The sequence below is a fragment of the Maniola jurtina genome, chromosome 11 (genome assembly GCF_905333055.1).
Source record: "Maniola jurtina chromosome 11, ilManJurt1.1, whole genome shotgun sequence".
Taxonomy (NCBI): Eukaryota; Metazoa; Arthropoda; class Insecta; order Lepidoptera; family Nymphalidae; genus Maniola; species Maniola jurtina.
Window position 1 is genome coordinate 3,933,845 of NC_060039.1, and position 24,435 is coordinate 3,958,279.

The window sequence follows — 24,435 nt, forward strand, 5'->3', positions numbered from 1 at the left end:
GTCAAGATTAAAAATTGAAATGACATAACATGAGATAACCTAAAAATTGTCGAGCAGCGAGACAGAAATTAAAGATAGAAAAATAGTTCATTAAATACGAAAAAGACCGAGATAAAACAATTGTGTTTTGAAAAACATTAATGTGTTAATTCTTAATTTTATACTAAAATGTCGTCTCTTTTGCGATCAACAAAACTTGTGCGATATTTTACTGGTGCGGCAAGAACTTTGATATTAAACTCTGCTAAGACTGCAGATGCTAATTTATTAATCAACCCAAAGGCTTTGAGTGCTTCTAACAAGTAAGTTCAATCCGACTTTATACAATAATGATAAATCAAGCACAAGACAATAAATAACCTGCAATTTAGCAAGCAGTTCTAAATAGTTGTGTAACTTATGATAATGAATATTATTATCAATCTATACCTACCAACACATCTTAAGCAGGATTAGTCTAGAATTCTATGCCCTAAGCTAAGTTATCTATATTTTGTAGTTGACTGTTGCATACATTAAATATTTTACATACTTTTCTATTTTAGTGTCCTCCTACGAGATTATGCCACTAGAAAAAGTGAGAGCCTCGATCCATTACTCCAGAAGTTGGACCTGGAGGTGAGGAAATTTGGGAGAATCACAAAAAAGGATATAGATGAAGTATTTGATGAGCTACGAGCCAATCATGACATTACTAGCTCACAATCATTATTGGTTATCAGATGTTGTGGTGAGATTTTGTTTTAATAATATATACTTTGATAAGTCTAATATCTAGGACTTGTTAAGATTCAGGCAAATGTAGAATATGGAATGGTTGGTATTTTTATAGAATGATTTTTAAGTACTTACTTAATGTTTAACATTTTTGGAACAAAAATATTTTAGGGGACCTTGTACCTGAAGAACTGCCTGAGCAAAGAACCCTTCTTGTTCAGAAGATATGGAATGTATTGACAGAAAGGGGTATACCCATGGATGTCTCCCACTACAATGCTCTACTCAGAGTCTATATTGAGAATGAACATCCCTTCTCTCCGGCAAAATTCCTGGAAGAAATGGAAAAGAAAGGCTTGCAACCAAATAGGTACTGTTTCTTACAATGTTTTTACAGGCAGTATTTATTAAGTAGAACACTAAACTTACTAGCTTACTTTCACTGAATGAACAGTTTAATTTTTATGTAAAAAACACTAATCCAGTAGAACATGCAATGTGCCAACTTAGTGTTTTAGGTATTAGAACTAGTGCATCTTTTGATATTTCAGTGCTTAAAATTTGACTTATGAACAAATGTATTTGATACAATATATAACATATAAATATGTAATGTATTCCTTTAATTAACATTTTATTTAACATTAGTTAATCTGGGGAGACAGTATACACAACCTAATTTTTTCAATTTTTTAAGTTAGTTTTTTGTGATAACCATAGATAGCTTTTAAAAACACTAGTTAAGATTTTTTTACAATGATTTAGTGCCATTTTATAACAAAATTAGCAAAATCTAGCACATTTTTTGGAAAGTAGTTGGCAACACAGAGCATGCCTCACCTGTTGGTGCAGTTGAAAAATAACTTCTCATCTAAGCGATGTGTGACATCCAGTAGTGATATATTGTTTCCATGTTATCACAATGGAGCTCTTGAGAATTTCAGATGATAAATTGCGCATGTTAAGTACTATGTATTTTCAATTTATTTAGGTGTCTACCTACACTTGAAGGCAATTTCCGGAAATACATTTAGGTATATTATAATATCATTTTTCGTACTTTAGGGGTTTGTGGGTTAGAATGCAATTTATGTTTTTATGTGTTACTGTAACTGAATGTCCATGAATTAATTTGAAATATTGAACAGGGTGACATACCAAAGACTCATGTGGCGTTACTGCCAAGAAGGTGACGTAGATGGCGCCACTAAAGTCCTGGAGAAAATGAGGGAATTAAACATGCCAGTGTCCGAACCAGTTCTCAATGCCCTTATCATGGGCCATGCGTTCCACGGAGACACTGATGGTGCGAAGGCAGTTTTAGATACCATGGCAGGAGCTGGTCTGAAACCGTCCAATCGTACATATGCTTTGTTAGCATGTGGTTATGCAAAGCAGGGAGATATTGTTAATGTAGAAAATATTATCACAGCTGCTAAGGAAGAAGACAATCATTTGACTGATAAGGTAAGTAAGAGAGGACCTGAAACTGAAGTTATAATTATAATATTGTGATAATCGCAATTGTTGTAATTGGCTGAATTTACGACATATTTTTTGCTATATAATTTGTACATTCTGGCCTGTAGCCAGAGATGATTGCAATTGTCACACTATTTCTAATTAGTTTGCAGAAAGTAAGTGAAAATACAGTCTAAGATAGAAGCCAACTTAAGGAGAAGTAGATGAACATATTTTTTCAACTCATACCTCAAATCCAAATTTGTGCATTATTAAATCACTTGCTAGTATGGTTTGACTGGTAGGATGGTAAATAGCCGCGCCCGAAGCCTCCAATGGATCATACCTGAGTTAGTATTAAGAAAAAAAAATCCCAACCTCAACATATTCCCAACCCAATTGGTTTTGGTTAGAAAAGCAACCCACATAGGTAACATTACAGTCATAAATAATAATATTGATCATTGTTTTTAGGATTTACTAGATATTGTAGAACAACTAGCTCTGGGTGGTCATGGGGATAAAGTTGAACAGATATTCCCTCACTTACACAAATCCGCCGGCTACAACCAAGAAGTGTGCAACCTCATTCTCAAGCTCCTGAACAAAGGTCATGAGGATATCGCCAAGAAAGTCATGAAAACAATGCCCAAAGCTTCAAACCAAGAAGACACAATGTTCAAAGGTGCTTTCTACATAAAACATTTGTTAAAAGTAAAGAAATCTGCCGATGAAATAATTCAATCTTGTAGGGAACTTCAGGACGAAGGTCTTGTACCTAATGCGTTATACATTGCGACAGAAGCATCATTGAATCAAGGACGCACTGAATTAGCCCTAAAACTCTTCAAAGAACTCCAAAAAGACGGCATGGAAATAAGGCAACATTACTATTGGCCCCTCCTAGTACAAAAAGGCAAAGAGCGCGACGAAGAAGGTCTTTTGCAAATCCTTCGCAATATGGCCAATGAAGGTCTAACACCAACTGGGGAAGCTCTTAGAGATTACGTCATTCCTTATATGATGGAGACTGATACTCCGCAAAATATAATCACGAAGCTACAACTGGCTAATGTACCGATATTCCATAGTGCGAGAAATGTAATGGTTGAACTTTTACATGCTGGGGAAATACAAAAAGCCGCTAACATAGCGTTTAACTATCGTCCAAGAGGGCAGTTTGCTTTAATAAGACGCCCGCTTATAAACGCGTTTAACAAAACGAAAGATATTAACTCCTTTGTTAATATACTTCACGTCATAAGCAGTGGTCCGGTCACACCCCAAGAAGATGTCTCAAATGAGGATTTAACTGATGAAAACGTTACAACAAATGAAATAGGCCGTACATTGAAAAGCGGTATCAAAGTTGTCGCAAGAGATAATATGGTAGAGGCGCTATTAACTAAAGCATTGGCTAAAGGACTGAGAATAAGTACTGCAGCTGCTGAAGATATTCAACAATTTCTGGGCAATAATATGACAACTCGTATATCTGAACTTCTTACAGAGTTGACATCTCCAGATTTGGAAATTGCGCCTTTAGAGAATTCACGCCGTAACCAAGGTACGCGATCGGCAGCACAGCTGGAAAAACTATTGGAACAAGTCCAAAGCAAAGATGGCAACAACATAAATAGGTTACGAAAACAAGTGCTTCAAGCGTATATCCAAGAAAACAATGTTGAAAAGGTGAACAGCCTTGTTGAAGACTTTAAATCTCAGGCAGACTTTGAACTAAATTTGTACACACTTGCACAGTTGTTTGAATTCTACTGCACCAACGATTTGATTGATAAAGCGTTTGAAATGAAAGCTCAGATAACCGCAAAAGATCCTGAATTTGTATTGAACAAGTACAAAAGCGTTCAGATGGCGTATGCATTGGTACGGGCTAATAGATTTGATGAAGCTGTCCAATTCCTTAAGGAGAACAAGTCTTCAAGTGACGTTGAGAATACAAGTTTCTTACTGAACTCTAAAGCGTGGCAGATGCTGAACTGTTTGGCTGAAACAAAGGATGAGGCTAAGGTAAGTTGATCACAATCATGTTACACTTACTAAACATCCTTATTTATATGTTTTTTTTTACCATAAAGCACTATTACACAATCTTTGAAGATAGTATAGCATTGGGAACTTTTTTTTAGTCTATGTATTTCAAAGCTCTCATGCAGCTTGCCCACCCCGATTGCCATTTCGACCTGTCGCGAACTATAGTGATGCTGGGACACTTGTGCTTCATTTTACATTAGCTTTTGCCTATGATTTCATAGATGTGTTTGGCATTGCAAATTTTGAAATTCTGTATACATACAGACATGTTAATAGCTACATTTTATGTAAGAAAGTATCTGAATTTTATGAAAGAACGTTTGCCTTCTTATGTGCTTCAAAACACACTACAACAGAGTTAGCTTTTTCTACCTGTAGTCAAGTTAACCTGCCTAATATTCTTTAAAAAAATTACAGGTTAAAGAAATGACTGCAGTGCTCATAGACAACGGATTCATAGAGCCCTCTAACGTCATTCTGGGGCCATTAATAAAGGTCCACTTACTAAAAGACGACATAGAAAGTGCCTTGAAAGAGTTCGAACTTTGCTGCCAGAAGTATAGAAGCACGCCGTGGAAGGGAGAGTTGATGAAAGCTCTCATATTGAAGGAGGATGCAACAAAATTGCAATGGCTAGCTGACCTCAGCACACAGGTACTTATATGATACTAGCTGACGCCCGCGACTTCTTTCGCGTGGATATGGGTTTTTTTAAATCCCGAATTTTTAAACTCTTCTAATTTACGGGGATAAAAAGTAGCCTATGTGTTAATCCAGAGTATAATCTATCTCACTTTAAAATTTCAGACAAATCCGTTCAGTAGTTTTTCCGTGAAAGAGTAACAAACATATACACACAAACTTTCACCTTTATATTATATAGTGTGATGCACTCCTTTGCAAAAAAAAAAATGGGCACCTATACAAATATGTTGGTGTATGGTGGCCATTTTGAAAGTCTTTTTAATTGTTGTTATAGCAGCAATAGAAATACACACTCTGAAAATTTCAAGTCTACCTATTACGGTTCCCGAGATATAGCCCGCTTACTGACAGACGCACAGTGGAGTCTTAGTAATAGGATTCCGTACCCACCCGAAGGGTGCCAACGGTAAAAAGTAACATTATAAATGCAACATTTCAACATGCAATTTATCCTCTCGGTTAGGCTATTAAGGCCAACGTACGAGTATGTTAGGTAGTTAGCAATTAACATCTAAAATATTTTATTCGCCAGGAGGAGTCATCTAGGCTTGTAGTCCCACAGCTTCGAGGAAGCAACAATCTTTCGACAATTTCCTCGCTCAATAAACGTACAAACGATGTACGATTCAAGACAGAATAAATACAATGCAGATATACTCTATTAAAATAAGTACATATTTGTTTTGTAGATTCACGGCGAAGTAAACATCCTCCACGACCTCGTGCTAGCTTTTGTGGAGTGCGGACGTCTGCGACAAGCGAGACGCATCCTCGAGACACCTGGACTGCAGACGCGACACAAGCGCCTCACCGACGCCTGCCTGCGATACGTTGAGGTACGCTGCTAAACTACCTTTAACGGCAGTTGTTTCATATTCCACCCTCCCTTATCTAAGCACGCCAACGATAACAACAAGAAACTAGTCAAGTCAGTCGCTTCAAGAAAATATAATAGCTACTTTTGACATAGGCAACATCCCAAATTCACTCTCCATGGTATACAACTGGTATAATATGTCTAGTATAAGTTTCGACCACTCGTTGTGCCAGATGCACATGCAAATTGTGGAAATTTTTAATACAACTATATGTTTTTTATAATTTTCAGGAGGGAAAATCTGAATATCTAGAAGGCCTCCTCGAAGCAACAAAAGAGCTCTCGCACATCGATCGTTCAAACATTTTCTACCACTTACTCGTAACATATTGCAAAGCCAATGAAACCGACAAGGCCTTAGGTCTCTGGACAGTATTACAAGAAGAGGGTGAAGTGCCGAGCGATCAATTCCTGATATATCTCGGAAACCACTTAAAATCCAAGGATAGACAAATCCCATTCGTAATACCGGAACAAGTTGCACCGAAACCAGAACCACAACAAACAAAAACTGTGATCCAAACTAAGAAATCCGAGAACGAACAACCAAAACCAGTGAAGAAAGACGTAACAGCGCAAATAGAGAAATTAACCCAAGATGGGAAAACTTCGCAGGCTCTGGAGTACGCGTTAAAGTCGATCGAAGATGGTGTTTTCCCTAAGACGAATGTCCTTAAGTTCCTATTGAAACACTTAGCAGAGCAGGGTGAAGTGGAAAAAATTCAGGCTTTAGGTAAACATCTTTTTATTTCTTATACATATAATTCATAACTATTCACTACCTATTAGAGCCAACTATCGGCAGTTTTTACCACCCCACCTGTTTCGCGTTTTTAGGGCGTACCCAGTGTAAAAACAGAGCCCTATTAATGTCACTGTGCTGTCTATCTGTCTGTTTGTCCGCGTGTCACAAAGACCTTTAGCTCGTAGACTAAATGAGTTGTAATCTAACTGTATCTCAAAAACTAATAATAATTAATAGTTGCTTAATATTCAAATGAAATTGGAACTAAGATTGTATGGAGCGAGTGACGGAGAGAGCCCTGTTAACTTATCTCGTTTGCAGGTAAACATCTCAACGAGGCGATGCGTCGCAACGTGACGTACGACGACAAGCTGACCCTTGCTGTATTCACGAAGGGCAACGGCGCCCAACACGTCGACAATGTACTGAACGCCGTGGAGTCTGCCACTACTGATGAGGAGATTGTAACTGCTTTGAGGAAGTTCCCTCGAAGCAGTGCGCTGGCCAAGGCGGTCCAAAATGAGGACTTGGCTACCAAATGTAAGGGAATTGAAATACGCTTTTTTTTTAAATAAAGAATAATAGCCTAAGTTATGGGGATTCAGGAACTGTTGGTAGTGATATTCATCTTGTGTCTTGTTGGGGCAGGCAACGACTTCTACAAGATCCAACTCATCAACTTTTATGACACAGAGTAGAATACTCCTAAATAATAAGGGTTTAGGAACTGTTCATGGCAAAATAATACTTCAAGTGCTAAGCGTAGATTCAATTATTATTTTACCCGTTTCCAGGTCACAAAGTTGCAGAATTGGCAGCGTCAAAAGGTCACGTTCTACCCGCCAACTTACTATGGATGGAATATCTATTAGCAGACAAAGACAGTGAAGCCGATTCTCTATGGAAGAAATGTTTACAAGACGCAAGCGTAGTTGTGTTCAGAAGACTTCTTCAAGAAAGTCACACGAGGCGGGAACCACAGAGAATAGAGAAATTAATTGAACTCCTGAAAACTAATAAACAAATTTCCCCAGCATCTGTTGGTAATGCTTACTCGAGATTGATCAACTTCTATTTGGTCGATAACAAAATCGACGAGGCAAAAGAAGTATTGGATCGCGCCTTAAACAGTGGAATCGCGAGCGAAAATCTAAATAAAACTAGCATCAAAAGGTTGAAAGAAGCGTTAGAAGCGAATGGGAAAACGTTCGACTATAATATCATGTAAATTAGTTATATATAAATTTTGGATAAATAATTAGGTTTTTTCAAGATCAAATTGTTAACTGCTTGCAACTAAACCTTAAATTTCATTACTTAAAAGGGTATCCAACTTGCGATATAGTTTGCATCAGGTAAAAAAAACACCTTGAAACTGTACTGTGAGCGATTGAGGCACCACGGTGTCTGTCCTGCCGCACTATTGGTTTGTCAGTAAATATTTCGCTTATATAGCTCTTTTTGACAGCATCTGTAGTCTTAATTATAACATTAAATCTATTTAATTCCAAATAAGTTCGGACAAAAATAAATAATACTTAATTATTCTTGTTCCTTAATAATTCTGCACTTAGATTAGATACATAATATTTTTTTTTTTTTTACTTTGTTTTATATAATTGTGACAGTATGGAGACTTAAAATCTAGGATACAGAAAAAATGTTTAACAGCCTGTGCAGATGAGGGACTTTTGCCTGCAGAGGACAAAAATGGATTACTACGAACTGCATCGAGTAGCGCACCCGATGGACTAATATAATAAATAATACGGTGAAATACCGTACTGGTACCGTAGAGATGAGGGACTTTGTCCTCCGCTGACAATAATCTCTCGTCTGCGCAGGCCCTAAGGAGACTTAAATTCTTTTTTTAAACATTTATTGACCTCGCGTCGTGTTCAATTTTTTGTAAAGCGTGAACTTCTATTTTAATAAAGGTCCCAGTTCCTAAATAAAGGAGTGGATTTGTCCTTGTTAAATAAAACACTGAAAAAAAATTTAAATGTGGCATGATTATATTTTTTTCCTGTAAATCAACATAATATTAGGTATTATAAAAAATAACAGCAACAAAATATAATTATTTGTATTGTACTTCTTGTAACGCCAAGCTCTACAAGAAGTATGCACTTTCATAAATTAGATTAGAGACAATCATATTTCATTAATTTTATTGTAAGACTAAAGAATTGTGTATCATGACGTATATCTAGATGTGATTGGTTCCATAAGATTCCGTGTGAGTATTTTAGTAACTAGTCTAAAATAAATTATTACAAGTTATTTTTTTGTGTTTTTATTTAGAAAAAGTGCTTTGAACTTCTTCCAAATCTCCTCGGCCCTCGCAGTATAAAAACGTTTGATTGACATATTTTTTATAATATGTATCTAATACAAAAAGCATTGCGAGACAATAGATAGATAAATAGACATATTTATCTCTCTACTAGCTGATACCCGCGACTTCGTTCGCGTGGATGTAGGTTTTTTAAAATTCCTGTGGGAACTCTTTGATTTTCCGGGATAAAAAGTAGCCTATGTGCTAATCCAGGGTATAATCTATCTCCATTCTAAATTTCAGCCCAATCCGTCCAGTAGTTTTTGCGTGAAGGAGTAACACACACACACACACAAACTTTCGCCTTTATAATATTAGTGTGATTGTGTTTGACGCGTTTTGAAATATTGTTTAAATATATTATTGTATAGTCACCGTACCTTTAAAGATCATGTTATTTCTATATTGATATTTGGAATTATTCTCATATAAGTGAACTTGTTTTTTGTGAGAAAATAAACTCTTTTAAACCTATATAGAAAGTTAGTCATAACCCCATAATACTCAAGTTAGTCAGTCTTTTACCTTTTCCAGGCCTATCCGTTTAACACATTTTGATATTTGCTACAGAGATACTTTCCAGAAAAATTGTTCCCACAGTATTTTTGACGTGACAAAGTCTTATAATTCGATAGAGCCGGCTGCACGCACGAAAAAACATGAATCATGCGGTGTTACCTCGCTCTGAGGCGTTCCATGTAAGGCTTGAAGTGCAAGCGAGAGCGCGGAACGAGCGACAAAGAAGCACAATCGGCCTTTGTTGTCACGTTCAACTATCGTCAGTAAACCGACTTTACAGACAACCAATTTTTTTAAGAAACCTTTGAATTATGAAGAAAAGAATTGCAAATGAAGTTCCTATCTAGAATCATAACAAAAAAATTACAATCTGTATTTGTCTGTGTATTATTTGCCATTTTTTTATGTCCCAAATAATTTAATAATTAAATTTGTATCCCTATAACATTGGTCAAAATGGCTAATACAGATCCTATCATCCTAGCTAGCACCTTATTATTATTATTTTATCAGCTGCAATTGCATTGACATGAAACAAGCCTATAGATAAGCATAATAATGGGCCTAGCTCACAATTCTACTATTACTTGAATTACACAATTTGTCAATTTTACAGGAGAGCTGTTTATATTTAAGTTCATAATTATTTGATGACTAGCACAAAAATAATAAGTAGATAAGTTCAATACAGTTTAGACTTTAGCCTGATCACAACTCTTAACCAAAGTAACTAACAATGGGAATTCAAATGCAGGACTGGTAACATAATAATTAATTATAAACTAACAATTAATAACAGTTGCCTTGGTTTAAAAACAACAAAATTTAACTCAAACATAAATCCAAATGATTATTCATATCATCTTGTTCAATCATTTGTAAACAGCACGGACATGGGAACTTTGTACCAGTCTCATTCAATGTCAAAGTTTCATCTAATATGTCATCATCATCATCTATAACAATTGTATGGCTCGCACTCGTTGACGCACCCTCTATTGGTGCTTCTGTATTGTCATCAAAAAAGGCTAAACATTCATCTAAATGTTCATTTATTGACTTGCTGACTATAATACTACAACATGGACATTTCTGATCATTTATAGTTATTAAAACACTAGAACTTTTACTGGTACTGGGTTCTGTTTTAATTTTTGGATTATCTGACTTGTCTTCTATTTCATTTTTTATACAAATATTTGCATTCCAATCAGCAAGCTGTACTATATCGTTTTCTTTTTTGACATTAACAGATTTCTGTTTATCACTATCTAAGGAATTATCATAATTGTTTAGTTTATTTGTTTCTAATGTAACATCTATTACAGCCTTATTATCATCACTATCACTAATACTTTTAATTACTTCTTTGTTCAAACATTCATCTAAATGTCTATTTATTTCTTCACTACTTTTTTTTTCATTACACACCGGACAATCTACTAAATCAGTGTTAACAGGTACAACTGATAATCTTTTATTACTGTTAGTTTCCTTAATTTCGAAATCTTTGCCATACAAATCTTTGAGTAATGATGTAGCAGTACTTTTAAAATAATCATCGATTTTCGTTATTTTACTTGGTGGGGATAGAATATGTAAACTATCCCCTTTATGTTTACTGGGTTTGGCTGTGATTGTACCGACACTGTTTCTTCTTGGTACTTGGGTTTTAGTATTATTTTTACTAGGCAAAGTAGGTGATAACTGTTTATTAGCCCAAACATTTCTAACAGTTTCAGCAACATCTAATGAGTTTATCCTACTTGTACCGCTAATTGTTTGACCTTTACCACTAAAAACAGGTGGTTTTACAACTTGAGGATTATAAATAACATTATTTCTCTTAGTAACAACAATTGTACTACCACTGTTTTTTGTTATGAAATTCGATTTAACAGGTATAACATTAGAGTCTTTTAGGATTGGTTTTGTTACTGTATCATTATTATTAGTGATATTGATAAATTTAGTGATATCACCACAAGGTTTAGGAGTGACAACATTCTTTTTATTCTTGCCGTAATTTTCGGGTTCACTGATCTTTACAAAAGTACCTCCACATATTCTCTGATGCTTAGTCCACCAGCTATCTGAGGGCCCAGGAGCTCTGTTGTACGAGCGACGCACAATCCCAAAATACGGTTTCACAGTGTGACATGGCCCATTGCATCTCCACCAATGTGTTTTGTATAGTTCAACCTAAAATGATTTTCATTTTTTATAGATTATTTTGGTCATATAGTATTCTGCATGGGGAAAACTTAAACTAAAGAAGATAAAAAGCGGTTTTAGGTGATCATCTAGGCTGGAGGCCTACTGCTGTAGTTTGACATCAACAGCTCATTGCATTGGTCAATCAACTCTGATTGGCTAACGCTTAAGATGAAAGGTATAGCTGTTTGACCAAACACCCTTTCCCAAAACTGACCAATTTAAGCCGGATAACGAGATTGATAGAAAACAACTTGTTGTAACTTTGTATTAAAAAACTTTGATAACTTTTACCATTGATCTCCTGACCTCTTTTATACCTATTCAGAATTATGTTTCATCATCATGATCATCATTGTGAACTGATAGACATTCACTGCTGGACATAGGTGTCTTGCAGGAACTTCCACTACCATACTTGTGCCGCCTGAATGCCAGCAGCTCCCTGCAACTGGTTTGATGTTGTCTGTCCACCTAGTGGGGGTCTTCTAATGCTGCACTTTCCAGTGCAAGGTTGCCATTCTAGCACCTTGGGATCCCAACACCTATAGGATTTTCAAACTATGTACTCTACCCATTACCACTTCAGCTTCACAATCCACTGACCTATATTGGTTACTCTGGTTTTCCTACAGATCTTGTCATACCTAATTTGAATTAAAAGTGTACAACCTATTTATAAAAAAAATCACCTCATCATGAAAGTCATGGTAAATACTGATATTGAGACCTGCAGCCTTGTTAATCCTGTGCATGTGCTCTTTGAAATTTGGCCCATGCCCGTCCCTATCTTGGTCACGGCAAGTCACAAACAGATACGCATGGATCATCTCATGAAGGAGGGTTTCCACCAGGTCTTTGCGAGGGCGTAGCTTGAGTAATGGCTCACTGAGGGCTATGTCGCAGAGTCCTCCTCTGTCATATCTGAAATTCAAAGTATAAAAAGATATATATTATTGTTAGTGAGAACATCAATGACAGCTAAAATTAATAATACCCTTTTCGTTAATAGGTTTTCTTTATATTGAAGATCCCCAACTTAACTAAGTATGCTCAGAAATCTGCGAGTGAAACCTGAGTGATTCAGCTAGTCTAAATTAGCTAAGTAGTTGATTTGTATCAAAACCTGACCCTTACATCTTGATCGGTCATTGTGATGTCTAGAACCCTGAATCTTACTTGTTGGAGATCACTTATGCTCACTGTATCAACCATTGTACTGTTACTGAATCAACAAACTCTTTGCGATGGATAAGTATGCACTAAATTGGCCATTCCAATTTTGAACAAAGCTTTCTTGATGTGAGTTCTAGCCTAACCTGAAGCTGGCGCCAGATGCTTGTGGCAAACCACAAGCATGTAGATGGGTGTTTAGTGTTTACATATGCTTGTCAATGCTTTGAAGCATTCCATTTGGCAGGCAAGCCATGTGGTGTTTGCTGTTTGTTATTCCCCCTTCACAGTATCAATATTGAGCTACGTGGATGTTGGCCCACGCATTGCCGCACAAGTAAAATATTCTTTCTACTTGACAAAATGTCAGTTTGGTTTTGACAGCCAGCTCCAGCTGAATTTGTAAAAAATGCGAGAGCTTATTTACCCCGTATTTTATTTTCGCAATTACTAATTTCTGTACTATCATACCCTGAAATATAGGGTGACCCGTAAAATACGGGGCATCTGGCAGTCCTAATTGAACCGATTTGGCTGAAATTTGGAATTGAGATAGCTTCTACTCTGACCGAACACATAGGATACTTTTTATTCCGAAAAAAAAACCCGTGGAATTTTTAAAAACATATTCACGCGGACGAAGTAGTGGACATTCGGCGCAAATAAAAGTTTGGCATTTAAATGTACTTAATTTAGGAACATTTATTAATTTTACTTACGAACATATCCCAGCACAAGAATACATCCGCTTACTCCAACGGACCACGGCCCTGCTGGCCAGCTTAGTCCAGAAGAATACTTGATCAAAATGTAGGAATAGAGAGTGGACATTTGGAGTCGGGTCCACTAATTCCAACTCTGGATCGCTTAAATTCATCTTTAAAGTCATATGCGCCACGTCAAGTATTTTCAATTTTGAATGAAAATATTAATGGGTGAATTATATTGTTGAACACTCGTGACAAAATTAAAAAACTTATTTGTATTTTCCATCACCATTCAGGCCAGTCACCTGCAGGTCGATCGCGTAAAAATTGTCTCAATCTCACATCCAAAAATATCCTTAAGGATCGTTATCGTTACAGTCCTTATAACCGGTACCGCGTAAGCTTTTTCAGGATTGTAGCAATCGGTCGCAATCATGTAGCAAAAGGTCGCAATCACGTGACTATCGATACTTTAGTGGTGGGTCATACTTATAATCCGACTAATTTGAATATCTATGGTAACCTAGCAATCTATACGGCCATAGTAGTCTTCCAAACTTGACTGCGTTGTAGCTATTGAAATAAAGTATTACGAGTCTGTGCCCCGTGCCGCGGAATATGTGAATTTGTGGTTCTTCTAGGTTCATAGAGTATTGTTTATTTACACTTTTACGTTGAGTTGACTTTGTGACGAAACCTAATAAAGTAATTTAAAAGTCGAAACTAAAAAGGAAACTGGCACCCTACAGGGCCGCGTCTGTGAGGCAGCTTGAGATTCTGTTAGAAGTTGCTGAAAGCAACTCAAATATTGCACTCGGTGGGCTCGGTGGAGGACCTCTCGGCCGCCAGGTAGCTCTTAATAATGGGAAGAGCTTTCCAGAAAGCTCAATTCTGTGGGGGCAGGGTGTATTAAACCTTCGTGGAGTGGAAGCGAGTAAGTATTCAAAACATATCGGCCACAAGCTCTATTGCGCTTTGTGGCAGATTTTTTAGTTTTAGCTGCATGTTGACCGTCTAATTTTGATTCAAAGAACGTATGCTGCAATTATGATAATAATTTAAAGTATAAACTGCCACTATAATACTATGAATAATAGCAGTAGGTTCTATTCTATTGTCATATATTGTATTATAACCATTAAGAAAATAAGTATGTTTATTACTTTTTGAAGTATCGGATAGTGCTTAAGAGCCCCACAAAAGGCAAGGCTGGAGACTTGCGACGAGCAGCCACTGGCACTGGAGGTGAACCAAATTTCAACACTTCTTTGACCCCTATCGAAGAACAATATAAGTATAATTGGGAACGTGGCAGTAGAGGGAGAACCCAAAATCCAGATTCCAATAAATGAATCATAGGTATTATGGCAATTACACTTACTTTTGTTCAGTCTGAGTCTGTATATCACAGTTATTTTAAAATTCCACTGTAAGTTTTATAATTATACTGCAATAGCTGTAAATTTTAAGTGGTTACTGTTACACAAAGGCATATTAAATTTTCAAAGAAATATTTAATAGTAGGTATTATGAATTTATGTATAAAATACTTTTATTTTATTTGTAGATTCCTGACCTGCCTACTCAACCAAGTACATCTACTGTACATCACCAATATGAGAAATCATTATTGATGAGCAGCTTAGTGACAACTATACAACAAACAGAGGAGCCTTCACAAATAGAAGCTACACATAACCGCTACATATTTCACTAGCATTAGAAGTTTCTCAGTCTGTCTATCATGTTGATACTGAGATACCAGAAGTTAGCACACCAACCAGCACACAGCACCGTCAGCCTTTAAGAAGTAATAAACTTATCCAAATATATTTGAAACCTTTTCATAGCCATTGTTCACCTAACAACTAACATTTTTTTTTATTCCATTAATAACAAGATATTAAGATAAGCCTTTATTAACTGAATTGAATTACATTAATGCTATGTACATAATATATTTCAAATAAATAAATAATATTTTAGTTTTTGACTGGTGTTTTATTTGTTTTCCTTTTTTCTGCTAGGATCTAAAAAAAACTTATTTAGTAATACAGAGTAAATAATCCATACTTACATACTATAATATTATAAATGCGAAAGGGTCAGACTGTCCGTCTGCTACCTTTTCACGACCCAAAAGTTTAACCGATTTTGACGAAATTTGGTACAGTTAGCTTATATCTGGGGGATGGATGATGGACATAGGCTACTTTTTGACCCGGAAAATCAAAGCGTTCCCACGGAATTCCTAAAGACCCATCCGCTTAACCGATTTGTATGAAATTTGGTACTGAGGTAGCTTGCATCCCTATAAAATTGACACAGGCAACTTTTTATCCCGGTACAGTTCCTACGGGATATTTAAATACCCAAATCCACGCGGACCAAGTCGCGGGCATCCTCTATACGAGTTTTCTCTATTTTATCTTCTGATCTGTATAAGGGCACGCTTTTTTCTCTTGAGTTCAGCGTACATAATTGCCCTTGATGCCATAATTATAATATCTGCAAATAATTGGTATAGGCAATATTTATGTATGTAGGTACTTCTTACACATAAACACACAATACTTAGTTATGAAAACTAAACTACCTAAAATAGTAGATATGTACTATATTCCCACATGCTTATCACCATTATCATAAACAGAATTTACCCAGGCGCAAATTATTATTGAGTAGGTAGGTACAAAAATCTTATGTAATACATATACCCTATGCAGCTAATTAATCCAAAAACTACAATAGTTTGGTGTTTTTACCAAGTTTTTACTACGAAATTCGCAGTTGAACTTGAATACACCAAACCTTTGGCGGCAAAGTGCAAACATACGAAAGTGTCAAAAGGTAACTTTAAATCTAAAAATTATTCTTTAATGATTTTAACATTATCTTACTTCATATAATAATCCTAATTGCTTTGTTAATTTGATAAATTATTTTAAAAAAGCTTTTTAAAATATTTTAACAAAAATATGAGTAGTAAAACGACTTTGGATACCACATAATATGTCACCGTAAATAACACCTCATGCCTTGTATCAATGAAAGCCTAGTTTGACGTAACATTTGTTGCAGTCCTTTACGGATATCTTACTTCAAAAGTCTACGTGGAACCAATTTTCAGTCGTGTTCATACAAAATTTTTATCGATAGTGTACTGCATCAATGTCAGAAATTTTTTAGTCCTCGACGGTCCTTTACGGACAGTCTCAATGATACGTGGAGCCAAAACCATGTTTTGACATTGATGCTGTTCTTTAATGATTGATATAATTATGTTTTACGCGATCGACCCGCTGAGCTATATATTTTGACAGCTCTCTGAGACTATTTTATATTATTATTTTGATTCTTAGTCTGAGGTCAGCGCACATGCTTATTGCACAATGGTTATCGTTGGGTTAGGAACTAAGTCTGTGACAGTTAGTAAGTCATAGTAATAAGTGTAAAGTCTTTGTTGGACTTCGTCTGTGTTGGTGTTGACTGGCGGGCGTGCTCTGCCTTTTTGGCGTGTTTTTTTTTTGTTAAAACTGACTGGAAAGCGCCCTAAGGGGGTGCCGTGCGTATGTCGGCGAGCGCCGGCACAGACGGGGTCCATACTTGTATAGTTTAACTAACTTGTTACAAATAACTACAAACTTGACATTGGCAATCTTTGTAAAGCCAGACGAGAGAGAAAAAAAAAAGTCTTTGTTGTTGGCAGCATTGGCTGTTACCTGGGGAGTGGCGCCAAAGATTTCAAATTTCAATAGCGTTGGCGCCATTTGGCGCCCAGAGAAAGAGACAGTCACTTACTTTTTACGATTCATACTGCATAAAGTTTCATTTTCATAGTAAAGTTTTAGGACGCTGGCGCCTGGGCCCTGGCAGTGATTAGTTTTTTCTGTTGCAAACAAAGTGATTGCGAACCTCTTTCAAACATTGTTCTTTTTGTTTGTGCATATTTACTATTTAGATATTTTTAATTTGTGAATATTGATTATTAAAAACTGAAAATGTTCTATCCCGTGGACTCACTGAGGAAAGGGGGCAGATTTTATTTGTGTTGGATTGCAGATTCATGGCCTTTACGTTTCGAACAATTTACCCATCGTAATCAACGACTTTGGTCTCAAGATATACGCGAAATATGGTAATTACTTCATTTATCTATCTAGGCATCATCATCAGCCTGCATGCGCCCTTTTTGAAGTGGCAAACACGGTCCTGCCTCCAACTTCATTTTTCACGCAATTCCCGCCAGCCGCCATTTCATTGTATTCGCGGGTTGTGCTTATAAATAAATTTTAATATAATTTAATTCACTTATTTGTTTTTTGTTGTAAAAAACTATCATTTATATTAATCCCAACACGCTGTAAGTATATAGAGCAAGTTACTAACTACATATTATACTAATATTATGTATGTATAGATTTCCAAACTAAATAATAATTAGTATGAACATAGGAAAAAAGCTGTCATTTTGCCCTACAAAATCTATTAAAAATATAGGTAACTGTATAAATTGCATCAAAATATAGTTCTAGCTAAGACATGGCAGAAACTTTTCCTTATGTTAGTTCAGATGCATTAAATGTTCTGCGATAAACAAATAGGGCCAATATTGATCTTATCTTATCTTTTTTTTTCAGTGACCAATTGCAGAAAGTAATGAACGAGGAGTCAGGTCGGTCATCACGCAGATTTTCTCTCCGCCTCAGCTCGCAACTAATCCGAGGGCTTGCAAGACTTTATCAGAAAAAAGTGGAAGTTTTCATTCGTGAGTATAGCGAGACTCAATAGCTCAATGTTCAAAGAGTGGAATGGAATCTAAAAGACAGTTCAACTTTCATCCATTACATTCTCTCCCACTTCAAGCACAAGCTTTGCACTTACTTGGAGGAGAAAGGGTAATATCAGTCATGTCTTCTAGAAGGAAATATTTTTAACTAGAGGATGCCAGCGACATTGTCTGTGTGGATTTAGGTTTTTAAAGATCCTGTGGGAACTATTTGATTTTCCCATATAAAAAGTTGTCTATGTCAATAACAGGGACGCAAGCTACGTCGGTTCCAAATTTCATGAGTTAAGCAGTCTAGGAATCCCGTGAGTATGCTTTAATTTTCCGGGATAAAAAGCCTATGTCCACCCCCAGGATAAAGCTAACTCTGTACCAAATTTTGTCAGAATCAGTTAAACTGTTGGGCCATGAAGAGGTAGCAGACAGACAGACAGACACACTTTCGCATTTATAATATTAAGTATGGATAAAGAAAACTGGTCATGTCTTTAACAAGGAATATTTTTTAATAAAGAAATGTGCGAGTCAAACTTGCACACAAAGGTTCAGTACCATCCTACAAGAAGATGTACTTTTAATTTTTTTTTAATTTACATGGCAGCCATTTTGAAATTTTTATTATTGAATTCTAAATTATTATCTAATTTCAGGTGATGTGATGACCATTAGCATCAAAGTTAGAAGTCCAAAGTGAGTTCCAAATAATTACCAGGTAATATAGTAGCAGGTTTTCAGTTCCCTCCATGTTATGATATGAGAAATTAATGAGCTAGCATTTTATTATTTTGAGGTAGGGCAGTGTCAGCCAGCCCTACCTCAAAATAATAAAAAGGTTAGCTGATGAATTAATTAATATATTGATAGTTTTTGTATGGAAAATCTGACAGGTTAAAAATAATTTACTTTGTGCACCATCCCACGCTCTGGTCACTAAATCTGTACACCAAAAGTTGCCTGTAAGAGATTTTCCTTAGAGATGTATGTGTGAGAGAGAGAGGCTGCCTTTGCACTATCTAGTATAGTTTCTTCTAGTGTTTTCTGTATGTAATATGTTTTTGTGTGTAATAAAGTTTTCTAAATAAATAAATAAAAACACCATTCAACATCATCATGATCAATGACCCACTACTGAGCACAGGGCTCGGAATGAGAAGGGTTTAGGGCATAGTCCACCACTCTGGCCCAGTGCTGTTTAAGACTTCACACACCTTTGAGTACATTATGGAGATCTCACAGGCATGCTGGTTTCCTCGCGATGTTTTCCTTCTGTTAAAGCAAGGTAATACTTAATTGCCTAAAACGCACATAATTCGGACAAGTAAGAGATGCATGCCGGGATCGAACCCCCAAGCTCCCGAACAGGAGGCAGACGTCTTAATCACTAAGCTATCACCACCTATAAAGTAACACTTTAAACCACTGATTTTCTCCATTGTAACTTTAAAGGACCTCACTTTTGGAACGTCCAGCGGTACCCAGGAGGCGGCGGCCGGCGGCGGCGGGCGCCCACGCCCAGCCCACACTTGTCATTGAGGAGTTGCCACCGGATGAAGTAAACCTAGAGCAAATTCAAGAGGTGGGAACATTTAAAAAAAAATAGAAAACTAAATGATGGCCGCGACTTCGTAAGCGTGGACATGTAATGTTAAAAATTCCATGGGATGTCTTTCTATCTCCATTCCACCATATCCAACCAGTAGTTTCTACGTGAAAGTGAAAATCATACCAGACATCGCGGGCAACATTTAATACCATAATATAATTTTATAAAAAACTTAGGTTTCTTTGCCAGGAAATCTATAGGAATTCACACTTTTTACCAAGTAAATCCCTTTTATTTCAGAATTCTCGGGACATGATCGCCCGAGTCGAAGACATCACACTCAGAGAACCAATTTTGCAAGAAATACGGTTGATAGACGTAAGTATATAATATAAAATAATATCGTATACTATTAACAGGGCTCTCTCCGTCACTCGTTTCCACTCATTTCATACAATCGTAGTTCCAATTTCATTTGACTATTAAGCAACCAAAGTCCATGAAATTTTGCAGACATATTCTAGAAACTAATATCTGTGTCTGTGGTGTTTTAGATTTTTCTAAAAATATGTAGTTTTAAAATTACAGGGGCTCCAAGATTTGTATGAAAATTTTAAGACAGCGTAACTTTGAAACCGAATATTTTAACAGAAATCTGGAAAACCACAGACATAGATATTAGTTTCTAGAATATGTCTGCAAAATTTCATGGACTTAGGTTGCTTAATATTCAAATGAAATTGGAACTACGATTGTATGAAACGAGTGGAAACGAGTGACGGAGAGAGCCCTCTTAAGTGCAGATTATCTTATATTCTTAAAGTACTTAACTTTTACCCTATAGGTAGTAATTAAGTACTATACTCATTGGATCAATCAAAATGTTAGTTGTAAATTCGAGTAGATAACCAATACATTGTTGTTTTTTATAAATTTACAGGATGGTTTTGGGGAGCTCAACCGAGATCCTGTTGAGATGATGTTGGCTCATGAGGTCTCTATGATGCAACAAAGCGCTCTCGATCTGCCGCTCGAAGTGTCCACGGAGAAGTCGCACGACAAATCCAGACTCGCGCCGCACGACGCCGCGCAACTGGAGAGGATATCTGAGCATGATGTATCACTGTTTAGAAAATGTAAGTACAGATGCCACGATTTATTCACCGATCAGTTGCACAAGAAATCCATAGTCGTCACAGATAAGTTGCACGATAAAGCCAGACCCCCGCCGCGCACGAACACGATGGATCACTGTTTAGAAAATATAAGTACCTCGTAGATTAATCAAAACAAATGACTCGATTTATTCACCGATCAGTCTCACAACAAATCCAGATTCGCACCACACGATGCCGCGTAAGTGGAGAGGTTATCCGAACATGATGTATCAATGTTTACAAAATGTAAGTACACCGTAGATTGACGAATACAGATGACTAGATTTATTCACCGGTCAGTCGCACAATAAATCTATACAAAAAAATAATTAATTTTCTATTTTTAATTGTTACAGCTGCAGTTGAAGTGCCAACGCTAACAGATTTCGAAAAAGGTATTTACTGCGTCGGCTTTCCTCGTCCATTTAGATATATATGATAACTTGCTAGGATAGTTAAGTTTGTAGATCAATAAGTTCATAAGATATGGTTTGCAAGTTAATATTTTAACATGTTAATATGTTAAAACTTAAAATATCAATTGATAAAGATTCTCTTCCCCGTTTATGTCCCCATTCACCCAAAGTTAATTAGTTGATTCTTACGTTACTTCGATAAATGGATGAATAAAAGATGTTAGCTGGCTATTGAGGCTCGTACCTATAATTTGATTTTCTTAAATACAGTACAATAATTAAAATAAATGTGTATGTTGATTCCGCCATTTTGATCCGTATTTTTTGCAGAGATCCCTGACATATCCGATATTCCGCCACCCGTATTGCCCGCTCCTGAACCGCAAAAGTTAGTTGGTTATCCTATATCACGCATTTGTTTGGTTATGACAGTACTTACGGTGCCCGCCATGAAAGTTGAAAAAATGATCGCACATCGCAAGGTATGGTCAAACTCATCGAAATTTATCTATGGAGGAGCAAACCCCCACTCAAAGGCCAAAAGTACACTTTGCGTAAAAAATTGGTCAATGTTCTGTCACATACTGGTACGTGAAATAATTAACACTTTTTTAATGATGGAACCACAAATTCACGGTTTTCGAATTTTTCCATTTACTTGAGCTATAAGGCATTGCTACCCCGTGAACATGATTCTAGGTCAATGAGATGAACCCTGTAGGGTTCCTTTCCTTTAATGGATCTTGACAGACAACGAAGTGATCCTTCCTTTTGAGGTACGGGACCCTAACAAATGTAGAAAGCTGCTCATAGAAACGAAAGCGGCTTTGAAAAATAGATATTGATTATATTAATTTCGGCCGTAAATCGGTTAAGGAAATATCGGATCAGTCAATCAGGTCAGTAGATTGATGCAATACTGTGCATTTTCAACTTTCATGGCAGAGCTGCACTGTCAGTAAACCCACGACCAACGAAATTATCCCATTACCTACGTTTCATCTCATTACATTTTTCCTATCCCATACCTATCTTCTAACAGTTGTTTTAAGTTGGCTTTGCCTTAGTGTTACATTTGGAGCACCAGAGGAACCGCCAATGCGTTGCCGGCCTTTCAGGAATTTTCTATAAAAGTTAAGCCTGCACTGCGAAATTTCACCGCGCGATTTTTCCTACAGAAATCTGATATGAACATTGTATAAAGGCCCACGCCACGCTCTTGCGAAAAAAAACGCGCGACAGTAATTCTGCAACCAAGTCTGTTTTTCGCTGTAGAAATCCACTGTGCAGTTTGAAGTCGTATGACACTAATCGCGAGGAATTTTATTCGCCGTGCGTGTTAGGTAACATTCAGTACGTGAAATAAACCTCCAGAAAACGAAATTGAGTGCGTGCGGCTACATACAATTTCCATATCAGAGAATTCTGCGGTAAAAATCACTCGATGATATTAAATTTGCAGTACGAGCTTACCCTAAAACCAGTTCTCGAATTCTATTCAAGTTTTTAAAGGGAGGGAGTAACGCTCGCAATTTCAATTTAGACTTTTTGTAAACATGAAAATGTATTCGCAATAACAGGCAAGTAGTTGAACAACCTGTGGAAGAACCCCGAATCGAAGAACTCCCTCGGGATCAACCCGCCACAGAACCGCCCCAACAAAATGAACCCCAAGAAATGGTACTTGAGGTAGGTATCTAAATTTATACATATAAATAAAAGGACAAAGGAAAACCAATAGTAAGTATATTAAAGGTACATTGGTATTTTGTCGGTTTATTCCAATATTGTTGTTGCTAGTGAAAACAGGCTAAGTAGATAAACAGTATGATAAAATCGTGAAAGTGTCGCATTCAACATATTTTATTATTGTGCTTGCAACACGGCTGGACAAAGTTGCATACATGCATTTTTTTTGTGTTCATGAGTCGCGTTTTTTAGCTACGAAAAATAAACCACGTAAAATGTTTGACATAGACGTTTTGTTGCTGCCGTGGAAGACAGACCATCAGAGAGTTAATCTATACATATAATAAAATTGTAGAAAAGTGGTGTCTGTACAGTGGAAATATATAAAAAAAAAGTAGCAGGGGTTGTTATTATATCGATGCCGAACCCGAAATTGTAATTAATTTTTTTTTTTTGTCTGTTTGTCTGTGTTTGTGCACGCTAATATCAGAAACGGCTTATTCGATTTAGATACGGTTTTCACTAATATATTGTAGTAAGCTTCAGTTAACATTTTAGTGTTTATTTCATGTCAATCGGTTCATAAATAAAAAAGTTATGTCAATTTAAAGAATCACGGCGAACATTTTTAACGTACAGAGTACGTACTACACGCCTCGCGCCTGAGCGTCCGTGGCCATATAAAGCGCACTGAGAGCTATTCCACGCGAACGAAGTCGCGGGCACAGCTAGTAAATAAATAAAATCTGTAAAACGATTATACGTCAGGCACAATATTTACGAAAGTTGAAAAGACGGTGGAAGTAAATGAGTTTCCTGGATGTGGGTATAGCCAACATATAAATGTTACAAACACCTTCACAGACGCTATATTGAACAAATATAGTAACTAAAGAAATGACAATCAAACGTGTGAAATATTTTTAAAGTTACGCGGGTAGTATAAAAATAAAATTGAAATGGAAATGGAAACTACCTGTCGGAATAAATAAATATTAGTAAAATCGATCGATATTCTCCTTAATGGTGTTTGAAGTTTTAACATATTTTTCATTAATATAACATTGAAATAAAAATGAGGAAAAAGTTTGCTTAGATTACTCAGCCAATTAAATTATCAGTTCTCGTAAAACAAATATTAAGTTCGTTATACCAATATTAATTTTTTGCGGGTAATATTGCTATAAAATAAAATTTATTATTATTATTAAAATTTGAAGTAAAAATTGTCTATGACTCAAATAATCAAGAAATAAGTAGGTATTAATATTTTTTGTGTAGAGGGTAGATATTGAACAAAAAAAAATATTTTCGGATCGTGTGCGTGTGA

At 36.3% G+C, this 24,435-nt stretch overlaps 4 protein-coding genes across 6 annotated transcripts in view; 3 read left to right on the forward strand and 1 right to left on the reverse strand.

The window, feature by feature from the left end:
- Positions 1–12,989, forward strand: part of LOC123869688 (ATP-binding cassette sub-family G member 1-like) — a 76,636-nt gene extending 63,647 nt beyond the window's left edge. The window contains exon 12 of the transcript XR_006796947.1: positions 12,954–12,989. The gene's annotated coding sequence lies outside the window, so the exon portion shown is untranslated. The remainder of the gene's footprint in view (positions 1–12,953) is intronic.
- The window catches only part of LOC123869691 (DNA-dependent metalloprotease dvc-1), a 29,174-nt gene extending 15,362 nt beyond the window's left edge, over positions 1–13,812 (reverse strand). Inside the window, exons 1-3 of one of the 2 annotated variants that reach the window (XM_045912684.1) lie at positions 13,524–13,812; positions 12,324–12,555; positions 10,227–11,619 (exon numbers count right to left, since the gene is read on the reverse strand). In XM_045912684.1, the coding sequence (XP_045768640.1) occupies positions 10,243–11,619; positions 12,324–12,555; positions 13,524–13,693 (1,779 nt within the window). In that variant the 5' untranslated portion in view covers positions 13,694–13,812 and the 3' untranslated portion in view covers positions 10,227–10,242. Of the gene's footprint in view, positions 1–9,221; positions 11,620–12,323; positions 12,556–13,523 lie in introns of those variants that run through there. The other variant, XM_045912683.1, reaches the window with a different exon arrangement.
- LOC123869685 (leucine-rich PPR motif-containing protein, mitochondrial) lies at positions 1–23,885 on the forward strand. Of its 2 annotated transcripts, XR_006796946.1 has the most exons (11): positions 1–302; positions 546–730; positions 889–1,087; positions 1,866–2,184; positions 2,653–4,209; positions 4,651–4,887; positions 5,628–5,774; positions 6,047–6,548; positions 6,882–7,100; positions 7,355–7,841; positions 23,874–23,885. XR_006796946.1 is itself a non-coding variant. In XM_045912673.1 (10 exons), the coding sequence occupies exons 1-10, from the start codon at positions 169–171 to the stop codon at positions 7,786–7,788; spliced, it is 3,933 nt and encodes a 1,310-aa protein (XP_045768629.1). In that variant the 5' UTR covers positions 1–168; the 3' UTR covers positions 7,789–8,843. The 2 variants fall into 2 exon arrangements, 1 of the variants encoding a protein (XP_045768629.1); XM_045912673.1 differs by lacking the exon at positions 23,874–23,885 and having other exon boundaries at positions 7,355–8,843.
- LOC123869687 overlaps positions 17,284–24,435 on the forward strand; it is a 13,073-nt gene continuing 5,921 nt past the window's right edge. Inside the window, exons 1-9 of the mRNA XM_045912677.1 lie at positions 17,284–17,649; positions 18,152–18,279; positions 18,951–18,990; positions 19,747–19,876; positions 20,144–20,221; positions 20,784–20,979; positions 21,357–21,395; positions 21,747–21,804; positions 22,997–23,105. Coding sequence (XP_045768633.1) covers positions 17,513–17,649; positions 18,152–18,279; positions 18,951–18,990; positions 19,747–19,876; positions 20,144–20,221; positions 20,784–20,979; positions 21,357–21,395; positions 21,747–21,804; positions 22,997–23,105 — 915 coding nt within the window. The 5' untranslated portion in view covers positions 17,284–17,512. The remainder of the gene's footprint in view (positions 17,650–18,151; positions 18,280–18,950; positions 18,991–19,746; positions 19,877–20,143; positions 20,222–20,783; positions 20,980–21,356; positions 21,396–21,746; positions 21,805–22,996; positions 23,106–24,435) is intronic.